Raw genomic sequence first — 20,354 nt, 5'->3', positions numbered from 1 at the left:
TTCTCCGAGACACTGGTGGGGTCTAGGTGCTGTCTGGTTCCCTAGATCACCCCCCACACTGGGGCAGAGCGGGAGATGCTGGTGTGGGGGACGTCAGCTCCCATATCTGGGCCAGAGGGAGCCCCAGGAAGGAAATGCGGAGGGCCCAGGGCCGCCTCCAGGGCTGCTGCCTGGGCTTTGCACAGCTTAATGAGAAGCCCAGGGTCAGAGATGGGCCCGCCTGTGGTCCCCAGAGACCACGGCAGGAAATTCTCCATCACCATTGGTGCATAGGCAGGGGCCAGAGAACCGGTGGCATGAAGTGAGTCCCTGGCCCTCTGTGCTCGTCGGCCAGCAGTGAGTGCCCAGTGACTGCAGCCAGGCCCTGCTCTTGGGGTGAGGACAACCGTCTGGGAGCGTCTACACACCCTTTTTATGAGACACAGCATGTGCCAGCACTGCAGTCACGACCTTAGGGGGCTCAGGTCAGAGCCTCACAGCTGCCCGGCCTTGAGTGCTGGGCCTGCGTCTGTGGGCAGCACCCACCCGGGTGGCAGTGGTGCATGCTGCCCGGCCCTCTGGGGCGGCTCGGGCTGTCCAGTGAGAATGTGGGGGGGGGGCCCCTCTGCCCTGCCCTGGCTGTCGGCTGCCCTGCCGGTCCTCTTCCCTGTGAGAGGTTGAGCTCCTCCCTGCCATTCAGGGGAGAAGAGCTGTGGCTGCAGGAGGAGTTGGACCAGCCCACTGCCAGCCGGGCCCCGCCTCTGCAGAAACGGCATGGGGGAGAGGAGACGGGGCCTTCCACGCACAGGCGGCTTCAAACCCAGACGTCTTTAATGGGCCCGATTCACATCAGAGGGTGACGGCCTGTCCAGGCAGTGGGCGGCATGCACAGGTTCCTGGCTACAGTGTCCTCAGTGTACAAAGCTGCTACTAAGAAGCCTACGGAAATACACAATCTGTAATAAGAGCAGTGTCTTCCTAAAGGATTGCAGAACTTCCCCGGACGAGGGCTACTACGAAAGCTTAGGTGTGGGCCTCGGGGTGTGTAAAAGGAACCCTCCACAGGCAGGGCTGCGCGGCACCAGGTTCTCATGGGTCCCTGAAGTCTCAGCAGCTGTGCCAGGCAGGAGGGCTCTGCTCCCACTCTCCTCCCTGGCCTGCGACGGGCACAGGCCTCCAAGGAGCGGCTGCAGGCGTGCGGGGCTCTGTGAGGCAGTGACTGGTGGTGGGGAGGTGGCAAACGCCCACCAGGCAGGACTCAGCCCCTTGCCGGTTCGCCAAGAAACCCAGTGTCCAGCTGCTCCTGCGCTCTGTAAGCTCAGCAGGTTCTCTGTCCCCATGCCAGGCCCAGTGGGCACTAGGGTGCCTGGGCTCAGGCTGCCGGCACTGTCCCTGACATGTGGTACCACCTCACCCTAGCAGTGACATCTCCCCAGGTTCAGCCCTTCTCTCGAGGGGCTCTTGGCAGCAGGACTTGGGACCCCACAAGGAGAGCCTGTGGGGAGGGGGAAGGCAAGACCGCCAAGCACCTTTGAGAAACTTCTACCAAAAAAAACGCTAAGGAGGGGGGCGAGTGCCCCGGGGCCCCCGCGGCCTCAGGTGGGGCCAGCACGGCCCACAGGGCCAGTCCTGGGCGTCTAGGAGAGAGAGGTGATGTTGGAGCGGCCGCCAGGCGGTGCCATGATCTTCTGCGCTGTGCGTCGGGCGATGTGGTCATCAGCCTGAGACCCTGAAGAAAGGGCACAGGTGAGCAGGGAGAATGGGGCAGAGGCAGGGTCCCTTCTATTCAAGGCGAGAGGCAGTCACTGGCTGCGTCAGCGGGGCCAGGACCATGGAGCCCCTGCACGGCTACCACCACCAGAAGGCCAAGCAGACGTGCCCGGCAGGTCTCCCATCCCTGAGGCCCGGGGTGCAGGTGAGGCTCCTTGGGAGATCCTAAGAGCTGTGGGGACTGCGGGCTCCAGCTGACCCTGCAGGAAGCCCTTCCTGTCCTGAGAGGAGCCCGGGCCAGTCCTGCCTCATCCCTGCTGTGGGCCCCAGGTGATGAAAGGCTGCCCCTGGCCTCTCAGTGCTGGGTTCTCAGGGACCTGCCCCCAGGCCTGAGTCCCCAGGAGGTGAGTAGGGCTTTGCTGTCACTGCCCCGGGCTGGGAGAGTGCACCAGAAGCACTGCTAGGAGGCCAGAGGCCGAACCCTGGCAGCCTGAGCCCTCCCAAGCATTCTCCCACTTCCCTCAGGGGCCCCAGGACACAGCCCGGACCCCTCCCTTGTGCCTCAAGCTTGGTTCTGGGGCCAGCTGGGTGGGGACCTGGATTCCACATGATCCTGAGGTCCTCGTCAAGGCCCCTCACCTCCCCTGAGGCTGGAACCACACTCACTCCTGGGCTCCATGTGACACCCCCGCCCCAGTGCCACTCTCTCCAAGGTGGGGGTTCATCACAGCTGCCCTGGGCAGATGGGGCAGGAGGGGCCTCCCCACACCCCCAGCAGCATCTCCTGCCCCAGTCCCCAGCTGGCTGCCTTCTGTGTGCAGCCCCTCTGGGCACAGGCTGGTCCCTGGTACCTGAGGCCCCAGGGCCCCCTCAGGATGCTCCAGCAGAGCCCCTCACCCCACCTGGTGCCCCAGGCCCAACTCACCAGATAGGCTGAACCCCGACTGGTGTAGGTTGCGCACAGGAGGGACTGAGATCTTGCCTGGGCAGGACGCGCGGGCCTGAGCGCCACTCCCTGGCTTGGCAGGCACCATCACCTCATGGACGGGCCCATCATACAGCCCACGGGGCACACCATGGATCTCCGCCAGCTGTGGGGGTGTGGGGCCAGAGATGGGGCATGAGGGGCTGAGCATGGACAGCTGGAGGGCTGGGCCTGCTCCGTGCCTCTCCAGTGCCAGCTTCAGGAATTTGGGGCTGCCCTGGGGGGGGTGTTCACCCCACGTTCACACATGCCTCCCTCCTTGCAGTCCTCCCCACACATGTATAATGCCCTCCTGTGGTCCCACCTACACGTGTGTGCACACGTCCCTCCCCAGTCTTATCAACACAGGTGCACACGCTCATCCTCCCTCCGCGGTCCCACGTGCACTTGTGTGTGCACAGACACCACTGCGAGTGTCCCTGTGCGTGTGAAGCACCTGGTGGTCTGGGCAGACCACACCTGCTGCACTGTCGGACACGGATGATCCCGGGCAAACGTGGTGTCGCCACAGTAAGAGACCGGAAGGCCAGGGGAGGGGCTGCCATGGCTGAGCTCCCGAGAGCTCATGTGGAGAGGAGTCCACGCCCCAGGCCACAGATCAGGGTGCACATTTGTCCACGGGGAATCCCTGAAGGACCCACACTAAGGCCCAACTGGCAGCTCCCATGGGAGGTAGATGTCTGCTCACTTTATATCTGTGTTTTATCTAACAACATGGATGACTCGGGTGGGACTCAGCTGCCGTTCACAGGCACTTGCAGAGCTGATCCAGGGCCTGAAGGTCCCAGCACCATGGGGGCCTCCCCTGCCATATTCTGGGAGCAGGCTGTGCTCCACTCAGACCCACCAGGGCCCTGGGCAAGCAGCAGCCCCGCTCCGTCTTCCTGACCCCTCTGGGGGCCAGGCCAGGCTGACCAGGGGTGCGTTCTGGGCCCAGAACTCAGCGCCCACCCGCCCGCCTGCACAACACCCTCGCGGGTGCCGCCCTACCCTGTTGCGAGCTTTGATCCTCTTGTAGACGAAGTCCGGGAATGTCTTCCGAGGGATGAAGCGGCCCGCCCCCGGGGCGACAAACATCTTTCCATCCTCCAGCACCACTCGGCCCTGACTCACGACCACGGCGGGCGCTCCCCGGCACTCCACTCCCTCGAAAATGTTATACTCCACATTCTGGGGAGAGAGGCCCGAGGGTCCAGTGCCTCCACGCTGGCGCCCAACAGTCCCATCCCCACTGAGCCGCTGGAGCACTGCGGCCGCCCAGTGTGAAGCAGGCCCAGTGTGCCTGCACTGAGCCCCTAGCAAGATGCTGGGACTTAGGGGTTGGAACTATGTTCCCCTCAGCCTACAGACCTCGTTTCTGAGTCCCATGTTTCTCTTGAGGACAATGGGGACAGGCGTGGGCAGGCAGGGTCGGTCACTTCCCCGTTGGCTTGGCAGGTGCACACGGCACCGCTCTGCCCTGGCCTCCTCCATGGCACAAAGGGACCACAGATGCAGCTGTGTCGCAGCGAAGTGACATGGACAGGGCCCATTTCAGTGCCTGGCGTGGGACACACTGTGGATGGCCCTGGAATGGCTGAGTCCACTGCTGCTGCCACGTGGGCCTCTGTCCTGCGCCTCTTCTGGGAAGGCTGCCTCGGGGCCCAGCTCCACAAAGGCCAGCCCTGACTTACGGCCGCCTTCTCTTACCAGATTGTGGCTCTTGGCAGAGATGATCCTGGTGGCCTTGGGGTTCCATATGACCAGGTCAGCGTCAGAGCCCACAGCCACTCGTCCCTTCCTTGGGTAAAAATTGAAGATTTTGGCAGCATTTGTACTGGTCACCGCAACAAACTCATTCTCGTCCATCTTCCCAGAGGCCTGGGGAGCAAGAAGGCTAGGCTGAGGGTAACGGGTGGGGCTGGGGTGGGGCTCACACGAGGACAGACGCTGGGCCACCAGGACCCCGCAAGGATGGATACCAGGCCCCCGGGCCCCCATTGAGGACAGACGCTGGGCTACCGGGTCCCCAGGAGGGCAGATGCTGGGCCACTGGGCCCACCCACAAGGATGGATACCAGGCCACCAGGACCCCGCAAGGATGGATGCCAGGCCACCAGTCCCCTGTGAGGACAGACGCTGGGCCACCGGGTCCCCCACAAGGTTGGACAGCAGGACACGGGGCCTCCGAAAGGTTGGATGCTGGGCTGCTGGGGCCCCACAAAGATGGATACCAGGCCCCCATGAAGACAGGCACTAGAGTGCCACCCAGGCAGCCAAGATCAGGACAGGGCTCCAGCCACGGCCCTTGCCATGGCAACACTCGGGGGGTAAGAACACCTGCCAGGCTGTACTGGGGAATCAGTAAGCCCATCTCAGTGACGCCCGCTGGTCTGCCCCTTCCTGGACGAAGCCTTTCTGCATTCACTTTGTGGGTAAAGCTTCCACGAAGGTTCAGCAAGGGTGAGGCTTCAATGTCAATACCCGTGTGCCCTGAAGGACTTGACAGTCGCCTTGGGCAGCCCTGGAGGCTGGGGAGGCAGGAGCAGCTGAGGGAAAGAGCTCCGTTGCTGGGTGAGGTGGGGCTGAGGATGCGGGAGGGCCCAGGACGGGAAGGTGGGGCTGAGGATGTGGGAGGGTACAGAATGGGGCGATAGGTCCTGAGGGCATTGCAGGAGGAGCACTAACGTCACAGCATGGAGCCCCCATGCTGACCCCTGGGCAAACCCAGTGTCCAGGCAACACTAGAATCAGCTGGGGGTCGGATGTCTACCAGCTGCCCCTGTTGCTGTTAGAGTCTCATCTGGAAGGGCGAGAACCATGTGTCTGAGGCGCCCTAGGTGGAGGATCTGCCACCCCGGAGCCGTGTGCTCTGATCTGTTTCACGAGTGTGCACTGGTTAGGTGGGTTCCCTTCTGACCAGCCGTCAGAATCCCACCCACAGCCGCTCCCCAGACGGCGTGCCCCGGCCAGGTTTGTGCTCACCACACATTTCTCCCAGACCATCGACATGCGCTCCTCAATGCCGTTGGTGCCCTCAGGGATCAGCGTGAAGTTGTCCTTGCCCACGGCCTTCTGGGCAGTGGTGAAGGTGCAGTGGGCACTGCCTGTCACCTGGAGGTCCCCACTGGAAACAAGCCAGGGTCAGAGGGGCCCAGGGGTCCTGGCCTTCCTGAGCCGGCAGAAGCCAGGTCAACTCCAGCCCCCTTGACCAGCACAACCACAGGAGCTAGAGGTCATCTGAGTGGCTCTCGCTGGGCAAAGCTGGTGCCTCTGTGCAGGGGAGCAGGGACTGGTTCCTGCCAGGGGAGCCCCAGCTGGGACCAAAGGGCTCAGACTTCCCCCACCTGCCACTGTCTGGGCTGCCCCACGGGAGCCGTGGGAGAGGCCTGGGGTGTCAGGGCCACCAGTGGGCCACAGCCTTGGCAGGGTGTGCAGCATGCAGCCAATCTGGGGCCACCTGGAGCGGCTGCTTACCTGGACAGCAGACAGGTGAGGTGATCTGCCGTGGTGGGGTCTGGGTTGACAGGGGGCGATGTGACGAAGGCTGCGGCCTTGGCCCAGTTCTTGCTCCAGTAGTGAGAACCGTCGGTGCCCAGGCTGGCGGTGATGGGCTCCCCAAACACGACCACCCCTGGAGCATGAGGCCCATGAGAGGTGCCCCGCTGACCACCTGCACCCCATGGAGCCCCGGGCACTGCTGCTGCTGACACCCCCGACTGCCCCTCACTTTCTTGGCCTCAGACAGCTTGTCCCCTGTCTAGAGTCCCTGGCCATGGGCAGGAGGGCAGAGGCCTGGGTCCCGGACAGACGTGGTTGGCTCTGGGAGTCCTTCCAGGAAAGGACACTGGGTCCTTTCTCTGCCCACATCCCACCCCAGGACCCCGGGCACTCCAGCGGGGCCAGGGCGTGCCTGTGGGCCGCAGTGAGGCACAGTGAGCTGCACGGCAGCTGACCGGCCTGGGGTGCCCTGGTCATGGCCTCACCAGGGTTCCAGCTCACAGCTGAAGCAGCTCTCACCAGTTGGTGGGTGAGAAATGCTCCCAGGTGGGGTGGGGTACCCCCGAGAAGGGCCTGGTCTGCTGCCCCAAGGCTGCTTGGTGTCCTGAGTGAGGCCCAGGCCTTGCCCCTGCAGACCCCCGTTCACCTGCGCACCTCAGAGTCCTTTTCGCAGTTAACTGAGCGGATTTCAGTTTCAACTCTCGATGCAGGAAACACAGAGAAGAGCCCCGCCCCCCACCTGCCCCCCCACTCGCCCCCCGCCCCCCCATTCGCCCCCCCACCCCCCGCCCCCGACTCGCGCCCCGCGCCAGGGACCTGCACAGCCCCAGGCAGGCCCAGAAAACAAGGTTTCAGGACTCAGTGGGGACAGCAAGAGGAGGGAAACCAGACCAGACCCAGAGGCCTTCTTGGGGACGCCCCCTCATTTACCCATCACCTGGGTTCTGCACCTGGATCCTTGGCCATCTCCAGCCCCAGTGATTGCTGGGCCTCCCTGGACCCTCTGAGCCCAGTAGCCTCTGGGGGACCCCACAGTCAAGCCCCTGCCAATCACAGCTCTGTGTGCCCCCCCCGACCCTGCATCCCCAGGTCTAAGGCTCTGCAGTGCCAGGCTCCAGCTGGCTGGCATTCTGTGGGCAGGTAGCACCCCGGCTCTGGACACAGCAAATGCTAATATGGGGGGACCTCCTTAGTGGAACTGGATTTCTCTCTCAGACACTCCTCATCTCCTCATCATTCCATCCCCCCCACACCCCCACTGGAAACAGGGTGAGCAGCCCCGTTTGGCCTCAGGGCCCTGGTGAGCAGCGGCCGCTCCAACGAGGCTGGAAACTCAGCCCCACCCCGACGCAGGGACTCAGGTCCAGCCCCCCTCTCCGATGCAGGGACTCAGGGCCCTGGTGAGGAGCTGCTGCTCCAATGAGGCTGGAAACTCAGCCCCACCCCGATACAGGGACTCAGGGCACCTGCATCTCCCCAGGGCTGCACCCAGGAGGCCGAGACCATGGCCCCCTGGCATCAGAGGCAGGGCTGGGCGCTCACCTCTGCGCTTGGCCTGGGCGATGGCGTCGGCTGCCCCCTTGCTCATCACCTTGGTGATGTACAGTGGGCAGTTGGCCTGCTTGGCGATGGTGACAGCTCGGTACACCGCCTCAGCCTCCACCTGGGGACGAGGTGGGAGGGATCAGGCCACACGAGGGCTCCAGACCAGTGTGGGCAATGGGGATGCCCAGGGGTCACCCATGGGATCCCAGGCTCAGGGCAGCCTAGTAGGAGCGCCCCAGCCTTGGGCTCAGTGCCTGGGTCTGCCCACATCACGTTCTGGGCCTTGGGTACAGGCTGTAGGGTGGTAGAGGGGGGATTCATGCCTCCCAGATGAGGTCAGGACGAGCACAGTGGCAGGGCCAGGAGCCCAGGGCCAGGATCAGCACGGCCCCAGGCAGCAGCGGTCCGGGCAGAGTTCGCTCGGGTGTGCCGTGGCGCCTGGGTCTTACCTCCTCGGGGTGGCTGAGCACGTGGCCCTCAGGGCCAGTGATACCAAGCTCCAGCAACCGCTTCTGCTCCTAAAGAAACCAACAGGATGCTCCAGCCCTGAAGGGAGCCTGGGCCTTGGATGCTAACCCCATTCCCCAAGTGGTCCTGGACCCTCAGGCCTCCCAGAATTTGCCAGCCAGAGAACTCAGAATAGAGAGTGGAGGAGCTTGGAGAGGCGCGATTCCTGCTCCCTGAGTTACCAAGGAGGGGACAGCTTGGATAGGGGAAGTGGCTTGCCTGAGGCTGCAGAGCTCCTTACTGATGGCGCCAAGACTCCACCCTGACTCCACCATGCCCATGGTGCTGACTCCCCCAGCGGGGGCATGTGTGGGGGTTCACACAGGCGGGGAGGGCTCTACAGGTCAGGAATGGACAACCACTCCTTCCTCCAGCACTGCCCTTCCGTAGAGATGTGCACTACAGCGCCTGCTCGTGTCAGGGAAGACATGGTACTGGCCAGGAGATGCAGCCCCAATACTGAGGCTCCCTCCCGCTGTATGTGGAGCATCTGCTGGACCCAGGATGACCTCCTGACGGTGCCCCCGGGGCCTGGCCTTGGGCCACAGAAGTGTCTGTGATGCCCCGATGCCCTCGCAGCTGGACGGGTGGATGAGGACACTGGGGACCCCCCACGTGCCCCTGCCCGAGTGCCACCACCTTCCTGTAGAGCTCAGGAGGTGGGCAGAGCCCGTCCCATCCCAGGAAGTCTCACTGTGGGTTTGTAGTGTCAGGGAGGTGTGTCCTGTGTGGTGACCCCCACTGAGGTCCCACAGGGATGGGGTGGCCCACTCTCTGAACTCCATTTGTACTCGTGGGTGCCTGAGCTGGAGGGGGAAACAAGGTGCAGGGCCCAGGGGCCTGGGGGATCAGCAGCACCGCACGTGGGCTCAGGCCCTCCCCAGCCCAATGGGATGTGTCTGAAGGATGTGGCCCTGTCCACATGGGTGCCCTTGGCTGGAAGGAAGGTGGCAACCCAACCCCCAGAGGGGGAGGGGCCCCGCTCCACGGGAGGGGCCTGGATCCATGGGCTGACACTTTGGTTTTGCGGTATTTGGATAAGAAGTGTGGATCAAGGAGAAGCTGTTTTAAGGCCTCACAGCTCCCCACCCCCGCCCAGTCTAACTCACTGGTTGACCTTTGACTCAGGGTAAGCTGTGACCCTCCCTCAAGGTTGTGTAGGATTCTGTGCTGATGTCTGCGTAACAGGAAGATCACCCTCAGACCCCCGCCCCACCCCACGGCAGCCCCCGCCGCACAGCACCTCCTCCACGATGTCCCCGTTCTCAGCGTGCACCTGGGCCAAGGCCCCCAGGTCCCGGATGATGCTGAAGATCTCGTACATCTGGGAAGAGAAGCGGTGGGTGCTGGGCGGGACTGCGCCTGTGCCAGCAGCGGCCTGGGACACACCTGCCCACTCCTTCTCCACACCTGCCCTTACCTGGCTGTCGCTGCACTGGCACCGGTCCTTGTATGCCATGAAGACCAGGAAGGAGTTCACGCCTGGAGAAGAGGTGGGAGTCAGAGGCTCAGCCATCACCAGTCAGACAACCCGAGGAGGCTCTGCTGCTCCCTGCCCACTGGAGGGTCGGGGGTCTTGGGCCCCTCTCCCGCAGTGCTTCCATGGATGGCTTGCCAGCCATGCGAGCAGACCCCTGCTTCCACGCACACACCAGCCAGCTGGGAAGTGAGGCGAGGCGGCTACATCCCGGCCCTCCTTGCCTGCTCCTGTGCTCTGGGCTAAAAACTGATTGTCCACCCAGTGGCGAATGCAGGTGAGAACCCCTCACACCCGTCCAGCAGACCCCCCGTTACTGGAAGAGCCACTGTGCCTGGGCTCTCGGCCTGAGTTCCACTGGCCCCCCCACTGGAAGTGCGGCCCAGGCCGCGCTGTGCTGGTGACCTGCATTCTAGCCGACCAGCACATCCAGCACCTGCCTGTGGGGCCTTGGAGCCCCACTTGCCATGCCTGGCTCATGGTGCAGGCTTGTGGGAGCACCCAGATCTCAGGGCTGGGCCCTTAGGACGAGCAGAAGGACCAGGGGCTGCCTCTGACATTGGGGCCCAAACAGGAAGAGGGCTGAGCTCTCCTGTTTCCTGGACAGCCAGAGCCCATCCACCTCCCCCAGGACTCGGGACCTGTGTGGGGACCCGCCTGGGCCTGGAGGCAGGATCCCAACCTCCCATCACTCAAGCCCACCCAGCCCATGGCATCCCCTCCTGGCTGGGTGGAAAGTGCTAGTGTGACCCGCTAAGGCATGCTGGGGAAACCGAGTCAGCCTGTGCCCCACAAGCCATCCCTCCAGGTAGCAACTTGCATGTGACCTGGCATCTGGGGCCCCTGATGAAGGTGATGGTTGGGATGTGGGGCTGTCCCTGCAACACCACCCCGTGGGCACAGGACCTACAACTCCTCTGTGGCTCTCAGGCAGCAGAGGCCCCAGCAGTGCCCCCGCAGGGTGAGGGGAGGTGCAGGCCCTGCTTCCACCTCCGCTCTGAGACACGAGGCCACAGTCCTCCCGGGTCCACTCACAGAAAAGCACGGGTGGCAGAGCAGCTGCCTGGAGTGAGGCCCAGGGACCGAGAACTGACGGGCTCCACCAGCCCCCGGGCAGGGAGGTGAGGGATCCTGACACCAAGGGGCACCTGTGTGATGACCATCATCCTCTGGGGAATGGGAAACCAGAGGAATGGCCTTGAAGAAACACCCCTGCCTCCTTCAGGTCCATAGGGAGTGGGTAGCAGGCATCCCTGGCAGTGCTAGGGCCTGACAGCCTCCTAGGCTTGCTCGGACCCCATCCCGCCCCCACCTCCAGGCCGGAAGCTGTGGGCCGGACTCAGATTAGGAGAGATCAGTTATAATCAGATATGACACTTGTCAAACCCACTATGAAACTCTGATGTGGTTTTAGCTTCAGGGTTTTCTTGTGGGAAAAATGTTAAACTTGTTTATAGACTGATCTGTTTTAGCACAGATGACAACAAAGAGATACGGATTTAAAGGGTCTCCTTCTGAAAGGATCCCCAAATGCTAGGAGATGAGGAATGGCTGCTCTTCCACCCTGGACAGCCTCTTTTCTAAGAAACCAGGGACCTGCTGTATCTTTTTATCGGGAGGATAATTCCAGGGTGGGTCCCTTGGATTGGGAAAGAGAAGGCCTCTTGGTCTAGAGCCTCTGACGGTGGGATGGGCCTTCAAATGGCTTTTCTCCAACTTCGACTCAAACCCGGACACCGGCCCTGGGGGAGATCAGCACCACCAGCAGGACATGGTCAGGGCAGAGGCCCCTCCGCCAGGCTCCATGCCTGCCCTCCAGCCTTGCCTGCCCTCCAGCCTCTCCAGCCCCCCTCACCCTTCTCCTTGACCAGGGCCTCCAGCTCCTCCTTGATGCTCTCGTGCCAGCGGGTGATGTCCACGTGCAGGGAGTAGTCGCAGCAGGCTGCGCTGTCCGCCCGCTCCCGCCACTGCTCGTAGGCCGACAGCAGGCTCACACCCGTGTCGGGGAAGACATGGTCCACTGTGAAGGCAGCATGGTCAGCAGCCCCCACCGGCCCCCGGTTCCCACCTCTGCCTCCTCCATAGGAGATTGTTTCATGTTCCCAAGAGACCAGAAGACCATTTGAGGGAGACACAGCAGAGGCCACCGGCCTCTGAGAGAGGATGACGCTGTCACGAACCTGTTCTATCGCTTTGTTCAAAGAGGAACCTTCTGACCCAAGTCCCCCAGCCACCCTCTGAGCACAGAAGGGAGAGGGGAGAGAGGAAGAGCCCCACCCCAAACCACCCCACTCCCACATCACACGTGGAGGATCGCGAGGGGTCAGGGCTTTGCCCCGCCTCCAGCTCCTGTCTCAGCCTGGGTGAGGCACCCCCAGGGCCAGACAGGGCCAGTGTGCTGTCCAAGGTGCTGGGCCCCGTCTCTCAGTGCCTTCCCAGAACAGTGGGAGCTGGGCTGGTTTCCCGAGTGCCCCACTGGCTCCACAAGACTTGAAAGGGGCCATCCTGCCCCCTGCACATAGCCATCGTGCTGCTGCCCCACTAACAACACACCCAAGGCCCCAACACTGCTCACTGGCCTCTCCTGGTGCAGCCAGGAGACAGCTCCAAGCCAGGTGGTCTGACAGGAGGGCACACCCACCAGGGATGCCTTCCTCTAGCACAGCCCTCCCTCGGGACCCTACACAACCCAACAGGATGAAGTGGGCACCCACCCTCCCTGCAGCCACCCACAGTGCCAGCCTGGGCCTGCAGGCAGAGGAAGACGGAGGCAGGACAGAGGCCAGCCTCGTGTCTGTGGTGTTTCTGTCTTCGCGGGGACCCACAGCTGGCCGGGTGCCTTGGCACTGGCACAAAGCAGGTGGTCTTGACTGTGCAGACATCCTGACCGGCTTGGGCCGCCGCCCGAAGGGCGTGAGCAGTGGCCAGTCTCCTCAGACTGCAAGGTGGGCTGCTGCTGGTTTTCCCTCCCTTTGTGGCTGAGTAAACCAAACCAAGCTGTGATTTGGCTAAATGTCCCTGCGAGGTGTCCCAGGGTCCTCAGAGCTGCCCTCCCTGGCATGCCAGGGACACAAAGCAACTTACGTGCATTAACTCACACGACTCACAATCTTGTGAGGCCAGTGTTCTGTTTTACAGGTCAACGAAGTGTGACTGGTAAAAGCCAGCTGAGTTATCTGGAGTCACATAACTAGAAAACTATAGAACCAGGTTCAGCTAGGCCCCTCAGACCCATTTTCAACCACAGCGGTGATGTCTGCACCAGACGGACGCAGCAGAGAGAATGCACCCAAGGCCACGCAGTGCGGTCAGGGTCTAGGCTCTGGGGCCTCATCCTGGCTCCTGAGCTCACCACGTGCTCATGGTGGGCAGGCGGACTCCCCTCACCCGCCTGTTAAACTGGGCTTAGCTGAGAGGGTTTTAGGAGGAGAACATGTGAGCCGACGGGTGTCAGGATAGAGCCCGTGCCGGGCACGCAGCCAGCACTACAGAAATAGCAACCCTGGTTATTTTTTGATGGGATAATAATGAGCATTGCTTTTATCTTTTTTCTAAAAATACAGCCTCCATCCTTAACTCTTCTTGACATGAGCAAGAACCTTCCACATATCAAGCTTCCGAGGCATGTGGCTCAAGGTCAAACATGTATCTGGCATTTCAGAAAGCACGACCCATTCCCTCGCCAAGGCATTTGAGTTTTCCAAACCCCGGCTCTGGGCCAGCTACTAGTGCCCAGGAAAGAACAAGTGGACACACGTCAGTCCCCTGATTTCCAGTCCTGGAAATCCCAGGAGCATTCCAAGCTGGCCACGCAGAAACACCCAGGGCGAGACACAGGGATAAGAAAGGCACTCCAGGTTCTCAGACAGATGCAATAAAGGCACCTTTAGACGTCACTCCTCCTCCCACACACACCTGGCCAGAGGGAGGGCGGCAGACACTGGCTGCCCCCTGTAGAGGAGGAGACCCCGACACTCACAGATCATGGTGGTTCCTCCTGCTAGCGCTGCCTTGGTGCCCTGACAGAAGTCGTCAGCCGGGGTCATGCCCAGGACGGGCATCTGCAGCCTTGTGTGGACGTCAACGCCACCGGGAAGCACCATCAGGCCATGGGCGTCAATGGTCTTGATGCCCCCAGGGACGATGAGGTTTTCTCCGATTTGTCTGAAAGCAGCAGAGATTTCACTGGTTACAGTGAGCCCAGGTCAGAGCCCAAACGGGCTCCCAGCAACGCCGCAGAGCTGAAGTGTTTGCGTGAGCTGCAGACCCCGAGGAAAAGGCCAGCACAGCTGGCCACTCACTGGACCAGCTCCTCGGGAGTGCCAGGGAGCAAAGCATCCCTCAGCACAGCTCAGGACAGTCACTGCAGGGTCCAGCCTCACGCAGACGCCACGCCCTGTGGTTTTCCATTCAGGTCCCTGGTTGCTACTTTTTTGACTACAGGAGGGAGCGGCTTGACAGACAGAAGCAGATGCGCTAACAGGTGTGGGCACCAGTATTTAGGAAGCACCTGCTGTGGGCCAGGGACGATACTAAGTGCCATGGTGAACAAAGAAACATGGAAGCTGATGTCCTGCTTTCGCCCTGCAGCCACGTGACATGCCTCTGCCCTCACCGAAGGCCGGGGCTCTGACAGTGGCCACCAGGTTACTGCTGCCAAGGATGGGATTGGAAAAGAAGAAACCTCTCCCATGGATTTCACCCAAAAGTCAATGCCTGGATACCATGTGACCAGTGTGTACACAAGAGCTGGGGACGTATTTTCAACTGCCTGGATACCATGTGACCAGTGTGTACACAAGAGCTGGGGACGTATTTTCAACTGCCTGGATACCATGTGACCAGTGCGTACACACAAGAGCTGGGAATGTATTTTCGGCAGAAACTTACTTTATCAAGCCGTCTTCCACGTGCACATCAGCGTAAAAGGACTGGTCGTCATTCACGATCCTCCCACCTCTGATCAGAAGGCGGTCACTCTATTTGGAACAACAAAGGGTAATTTTTCTCCAAACTGAGTTACTCAGCAACACCCTTGGTGCAACTCCTTTCTCTGGAATTATGATTGAAACATTCAGGCAAAATTTCTAGATGTAAAAACGAGCACAAAAGCCTGCAGGGGTTTATTATTCCCCAAAAAGTGGCACCAGGTACTCAAAACCAGTTTCCCCTAGAAGCGCCACGCACACCCCAGAGCTGCTGCCCAGGCCTCACTGAGGGCAAAGCCCGTGTTGGTGAAAGTGTGGCAGTGCCACAGGTCATATTTATATCTTCTAATTTACCATCGGATTAAGGAGCCCAGCCTGAGGCAGGAGGTGAACCTGTCTCTTGGCCTCTTGTGCAGCCTCAGGGATCCTGCTCTCCTCCACCCAGTCTTCCACCCACATGGGAGCTGATAGAGCTGGACTTTGGTTCCACCCAAACACTGCAGACGTGTTGGTGCCAGGAGGCAGAGGCAGAGCAGCGCCCCCACAGGCATGGTCCCCACCCCAGGAGGCTGCCTCCGACTGAGGGGAGACCACCAGCAGCAAAAACACACGTGCACAGATCGTCGCAGTCAGTGACGAACGCGCAGAGCACAGTGAGGGCGCCATGGCAGGGCCATGAGAGGGGCTGGAAGAAGGACCTCTGGGGCAGGGGTGGCTGATACAGGGGCAAGGCGGACATGGTGAGCATTCCAGCCAGGAAGCAGCTTGGCCCTGGGGCAGGAAAGGGCTTGAGCTGCCATCAGCAGACCTGGGAGGAGGCCGAGGTCTGGAACCTTCTGGTGGGGTGGTGGTGCCAGAGGCAGGTTGGTGCCCAGAGCTTGGCAGAGGCAGGATATGTAAGCCTGGGGACTCCATGGCTGCCCCTGACTGGGGGCCTTGAGCAAGTTTCAATCCTAGTTTGATTGATGTTTTAAAGAGATCACCTTGGCTGCCGTGTTAGAAAGTAGATTGTGATGTTTAACAATGGAAGCAGGATCATTGCTGGAGTGATGTCTGAGTGAGATGAGGAGCTCTGGGACAGGACTATGGAAAGGAATGGGAGGAGAGTGGATTCTAGAGAGGCTGGGAGTCAGGAGGGCAGCACTTGCTGACCAAGAGGCCATGGGGGTGATGGGGGAGAGATGGGGTGACCTCAGGTTCCAGCGCAGCTCGGATGCACTCCCAGTGGGGCACAGAGCGTCAGGCCGGCGAGGCCAGCTCTCAGTGGGTCAGCCCTGGCAGCACAGAGCTGTGGCATTAGGCAGGGATTGACTCCAGTGCTTGGCAGTCATAAATCCCCCTCTAAGAATCCTACCAGATGGCCAGGAAGCAGAAGATTAGGCAGAAAGTGGGGTGTCACTGATGGGACTCTGCATGACCGTCAGAGGTGAAGATCTGACCTCAGTGGAGAATGTGGGAGAGAAACACGAAAAAGGGGCGAAAGGAGGTGGAGAAGGACACACGCACGGGCTGGACTTGGCAGCGCTTTCCCTCCACTGTCTCGCGTGTGCCTCAGCACGCCCGACGACTGACCAGGCAGGACTGACCATCTGCATTTAACAGGGAGGTCCAGCTGTCTGCCCTGGGTTTCCAGGGCCCACCCACAGGTGGCCAGGGTCATAGCGCGGGGCTGCAGCCTTCACACACCGTCAGTCTGAAGCCAAGAGCATTAAACTGAAGTGCACAATTCGTAAAACTCTCGGAATGAGAAGGAGTTCATTATCTAGTAGCCCCATTACAGGATTCACTGCTGACATCTAACTGTGAGGCTGTATTTTCAGGATCCCAGTGACTTGTAAACCACTACCCTGTAGTCTACAAACGGCTGGCAGACTATGCCACAGGCCAGACCTAACCCTCTACCTAGCTTCATACAGCCCTAGGCTAAGAATGGTTCTCGTATATTCACTGAAAACAATAAAAAGAGTATATCATGACTTATAAAAATTCTACGAAGTTCACACTGCAGCATTCACAGATAAACTTTTGTTGGAACACATTGGTGCCCACTGACTTCCTAAGTGTCCAGGACTGCTTTCCTGGCAGGGTCAAGCAGCCACAACAGGAAGTGTGGTCCACAAAGCTGACAGCATTTACTCTCAGGCCAGTTGTGGAAGAAGTTTTAGACCCTTGGTCTACAGAGCTGTCCGTTCCCAGCTGCTGCACCTCTCCTCCTCCTGCCCAGTCCCAGCTGAGCGCCAGGCCCAGCGCTGACCCCGCACCACCATGCATTTGGAGCCTCTGTAGCCGAATCAGGCCCTGGCTGCCTTCCCGGAGCTGTCCCTCCTCTTCACGTTCCACCCCTCCCAGGGGACCCATGCATTTTCAAGGAAGCCCTAGAAAACGCAACCAGGCAGAGGGAGGCTTGAGGAGACGTGTGGTCTGGGCTCTCTGCTCATAGACACCCAAGTGTTCAGGCACCCACACTCAGACTGGGTTTGGACCCCAGAAGAGACACAGCTGGGGTGTGGGGCCATGCTCTTCTAACTGCACTCACCCAGATGAGGGTGAAAGTTCCCTGGAAGCAGCTGCCCCCCTAACACTGACATGGATGCCTGACCTGCCCTGGGAAGGGGTCCTCCTGCCACCCCCAAACTCGACCCCCACATGCCAGCTGGCTGGCAGGATCTCCTTCATCAAGACCAGACCCAGCCGGGCAGAACCCTCTGAAGGCAGGAGCCCCTCCCGTCTGGAGAGGGGAGGGCTCCTTCCTCCCTCAGCGTCTCAGGGAGTGGAGCCCACAGCCCACGGCTTGAGCTAATGCCAGAGGTCAGACCCCACGGCCCTCCCACCAAGGCCAAGTCCAGAGTCGGGTCTGGGACCCCATGGACTCCCCCGCCCAGGTCCTGCCGGGTCCCGAAGCCTCCCTTCCTCCCACCCCCATCGCCCGCCTCCCGAGTGGGGAGGCTTTGTTTCTGGCAGAGCGGGACCTCCCGCGCCGGTGCGTGTGGGTGTTGGGGAGGGGTCTCTGCTCTCCAAGGCTCGGGGGCTGCCGGGGCGCCCGGCCACCTGGGAGTCGCTGAACCCAGGTTAGTGGAGGGGTTCGGGGCCACCAGGGACTCCGGCCAGAACGGCTGGGGCTGAATCGCTTTGTCTCGGACAAAGAGCTCCCGACGCGGCGCCAGTGCGTCCAAGGGGCGGGCGGCCCACGGGCTGTGCCGGGAACGGCATCTCCCCGCGCCCCAGACCAGCCCGGGCCAACAAAGGGCCGCGTCCGCCCGCCTCGCCTGCCCGGCCGCCGCGGGAGGAAGGAGCCTCTAGCGCTCCAAGGGACAGGCCGCCCGGCCCCGGGTTCTCCCCGGGCTCAGCCGAGGCTCTGGAAGCCGGCAGGGCCGGGCTGGGCGCCCCGCTCCGTAAGGGGTTCTGCGCGGCGCTCGCGGGGACTCTCGGACCCTGGAGCGTCAAGAAGCCGGGCAGGGAAGGGTGGGCGCCGGGACGGGCCAGACGCGAAGGTAGGGCCTCCCCAACGCGCGAGGCCGGAGGGTCCGCCCCGCGTTCAGGCCCCACTCCGGGCGGCGGGCAGGGGGCGCCGGGCGAAGCGGGGCCGGGCTCACCGTGATCCGGGGGATGCTTTTCTTGCCCTGGAAGGACATCCTGCTCCTGGGGGTCTCTGGCAGGGGCGGCACGAGCAGGGGCGGGCGGGGGACGCGTCAGCGGGACGCGTGCGTGGGGGCGGCGGGAGACCGACTGCGAGCGCGCGGGGCCGCAAGGCTCCGTTCCGGTCCCGCCCCCGCTGGGCCCCGCCCCCATCCCGGCCCCGCCCCCGACAGGCTCCGCCCCGCCCCCGCTGGGCCCCGCCCCCGGCAGGCCCCGCTCCACCCATGAGCCCCGCCCCCGCCCTCAGCCACGCCTTCGCTTTAAGCCCCGCCCCGGCCCCCCAACTCCCCCAACTCACCGCCCAGCGTAGCAGGGGCGGCCGCGGGGTCTGATCTCTGCACCCCGGGCTCCCGCGCGGACCCGCGGACGAGGGCTGGGTGGGGATTTCAACCTGCTGCGGCTGATGTGTGCGGACTTTACACCCCGGGGAGACCAGGGAGTCCGGACACGTCCTGCCAGGCCCCGCCCGCGCCCCCGCTGCCCTCCAGCGCGAAACCCAGGTCCCGGGAGACGCGAGGCGCCCAAGGCCCCGGGATTCCCAGCCAGGCAACCCCGGGCGGCGGCGCTCCGGGAGCCACACCGGTCCAGGAAGGCGCCTGGGCCAAAGCCGGCTCCTTCGCGGATGACCCGGGCCAGGGTCTGAGCGCCAGGCTGTGACCCCGCGAGGCTGTTCCACGCCGGCCGCGAGAGACGGAGGGCAGGCGGGGGGCGCGAGTCGGAGAGACTCGGAGACAGCGAGACAGAAGGAGGCGCTGGCGCTCGCCAGGGACCGGGACCCGGTGGCGGGCGGGACCTCGGGGGGGTCGCAGGACCCGGAAAGCTCAGGACCCTTGTGGAGAGGGAGGCCCCGCAGAGGGGAGCGGGTGAGCCCCACGCCCGGCGTCCTCCGGGTGCGAGGGTCTCGGGGAGTCCGGGCTCGGGCCCGAGGCCACTACCTGCTGGGGGTCACGGGCCTGGGTCACGCCGGGCTGCACTCGGGGACTTGCTGCGGCCGTTGAGGGGTCTCCGCAGTGCTGGCCCGACTGCTCCAAGTCGTCGCGCGCCCCGCAGACTGGCTCCCCAACCCGAGGGCCCCGGCGGCCGCCGCCCAGCGCGTCCAGCGGCAGCGCCTTGCTCTCGAAGGCGGCCTCCACGCAGCGGAACACGCAGCCGAGCTTGGGCCGGGCCCGAGGCCTCGCGGGCTCCTGAGGCTGCCGCGCGGTCATGGCAGCAGCGGACGACAGGATCCGGTCTCCGAGCCTCCTGCAGCGAGGTCTGCGCTGCAGGTGCACTGGGCGGACCTGGCGGCCGCGCCCTCTCCCCGCCTCCTGCCGCCCGGCGCGGAGCTGGCGCTGTCCACGCAGCGGGTGCTGAACGCCCCATTCTGGCCCCTGGGCGCTCGCTTAGTCCCGGCCAGGCGGGGCTGCTCGCCCTCCAAACACGGTGGGCGCTGGGAAGGCCGGGCAGGGAGCGCACCCTGGAGAAACCGCTATGGGAATCCCGACCACATTTTCAGGCCCCTTGGGCCGTCCCACGACAGACAAGAAGGCCCTGACTCCGACACCCTGGGCGTGTGTGGAGGGCTGGATGGGGGGTACCCTCCCACGCGAACTGCTGCTGATCTCCCTTAAAGCCGAGTTAGAGGCTTGGGGCGAGACAGGGGTGAGGGGGCGATGCTGTCACTCCATCTTTCACTCTACCCAGCCTACAAAGGCTGAATTTGAACCCAGAGACTTCGGGCCTTTGCGTTGTTAGCGCAGTCCGCACTTCAAAGCCAGAGTTCCGACACTGAGTCACCTCGAGTACTGGCGGGGCTTGAGCCAGCAGAGCTAGGTCGAGCAGCTTCCCACCCCCTCGTCCTCCTCTGGCTCCCCCTCCCCTCAATGATTAATATAATGTCTGTTACTCACCTGTGGGACCGTCCACGGCAAACATCACCAACTGTTCTCATGCATGTGCAGAAATTCCGTCCCTTTCCTAATTGTTCAATCTCTTCGATGGTTCACATTTGACCGACAGCCACTGGAGGGAGTCTCCCAGGTGGTCGACCTGAGCCAGGTGCTGCCAGGCACCCCCGACTGCAGAGCTTGCCCTCCAGGTGATCTCGCAGGTGAGACCTGGGGCTTTC

At 62.5% G+C, this 20,354-nt stretch overlaps 1 protein-coding gene across 3 annotated transcripts; it reads right to left on the bottom strand.

Annotated features, from left to right (window-relative positions):
• Positions 1 to 775: 775 nt before the first annotated feature.
• Positions 776 to 19,302, bottom strand: DPYSL4 (dihydropyrimidinase like 4). Of its 3 annotated transcripts, none has more exons than XM_030940704.1 (14): positions 19,183 to 19,302; positions 14,574 to 14,662; positions 13,663 to 13,847; positions 11,539 to 11,703; positions 9,627 to 9,688; positions 9,450 to 9,530; positions 8,149 to 8,217; positions 7,697 to 7,817; positions 6,131 to 6,287; positions 5,639 to 5,780; positions 4,364 to 4,534; positions 3,665 to 3,844; positions 2,615 to 2,780; positions 776 to 1,708 (listed from the first exon to the last, which is right to left on the bottom strand). In XM_030940704.1, exons 3-14 carry the CDS (start codon positions 13,784 to 13,786, stop codon positions 1,617 to 1,619), a joined length of 1,530 nt encoding a protein of 509 aa, XP_030796564.1. In that variant the 5' UTR covers positions 13,787 to 13,847; positions 14,574 to 14,662; positions 19,183 to 19,302; the 3' UTR covers positions 776 to 1,616. The 3 variants fall into 3 exon arrangements, with proteins under 3 accessions (XP_030796564.1, XP_030796562.1, XP_030796563.1); XM_030940702.1 differs by lacking the exon at positions 19,183 to 19,302 and adding an exon at positions 18,205 to 18,389; XM_030940703.1 differs by lacking the exons at positions 11,539 to 11,703; positions 19,183 to 19,302 and adding an exon at positions 18,205 to 18,370.
• Between the last annotated feature and the right edge of the window lie 1,052 nt (positions 19,303 to 20,354).

The sequence above is a fragment of the Rhinopithecus roxellana genome, chromosome 11 (assembly GCF_007565055.1).
Source record: "Rhinopithecus roxellana isolate Shanxi Qingling chromosome 11, ASM756505v1, whole genome shotgun sequence".
Lineage (NCBI taxonomy): Eukaryota > Metazoa > Chordata > Mammalia > Primates > Cercopithecidae > Rhinopithecus > Rhinopithecus roxellana.
This window is presented reverse-complemented; position numbering and strand designations above follow the sequence as displayed.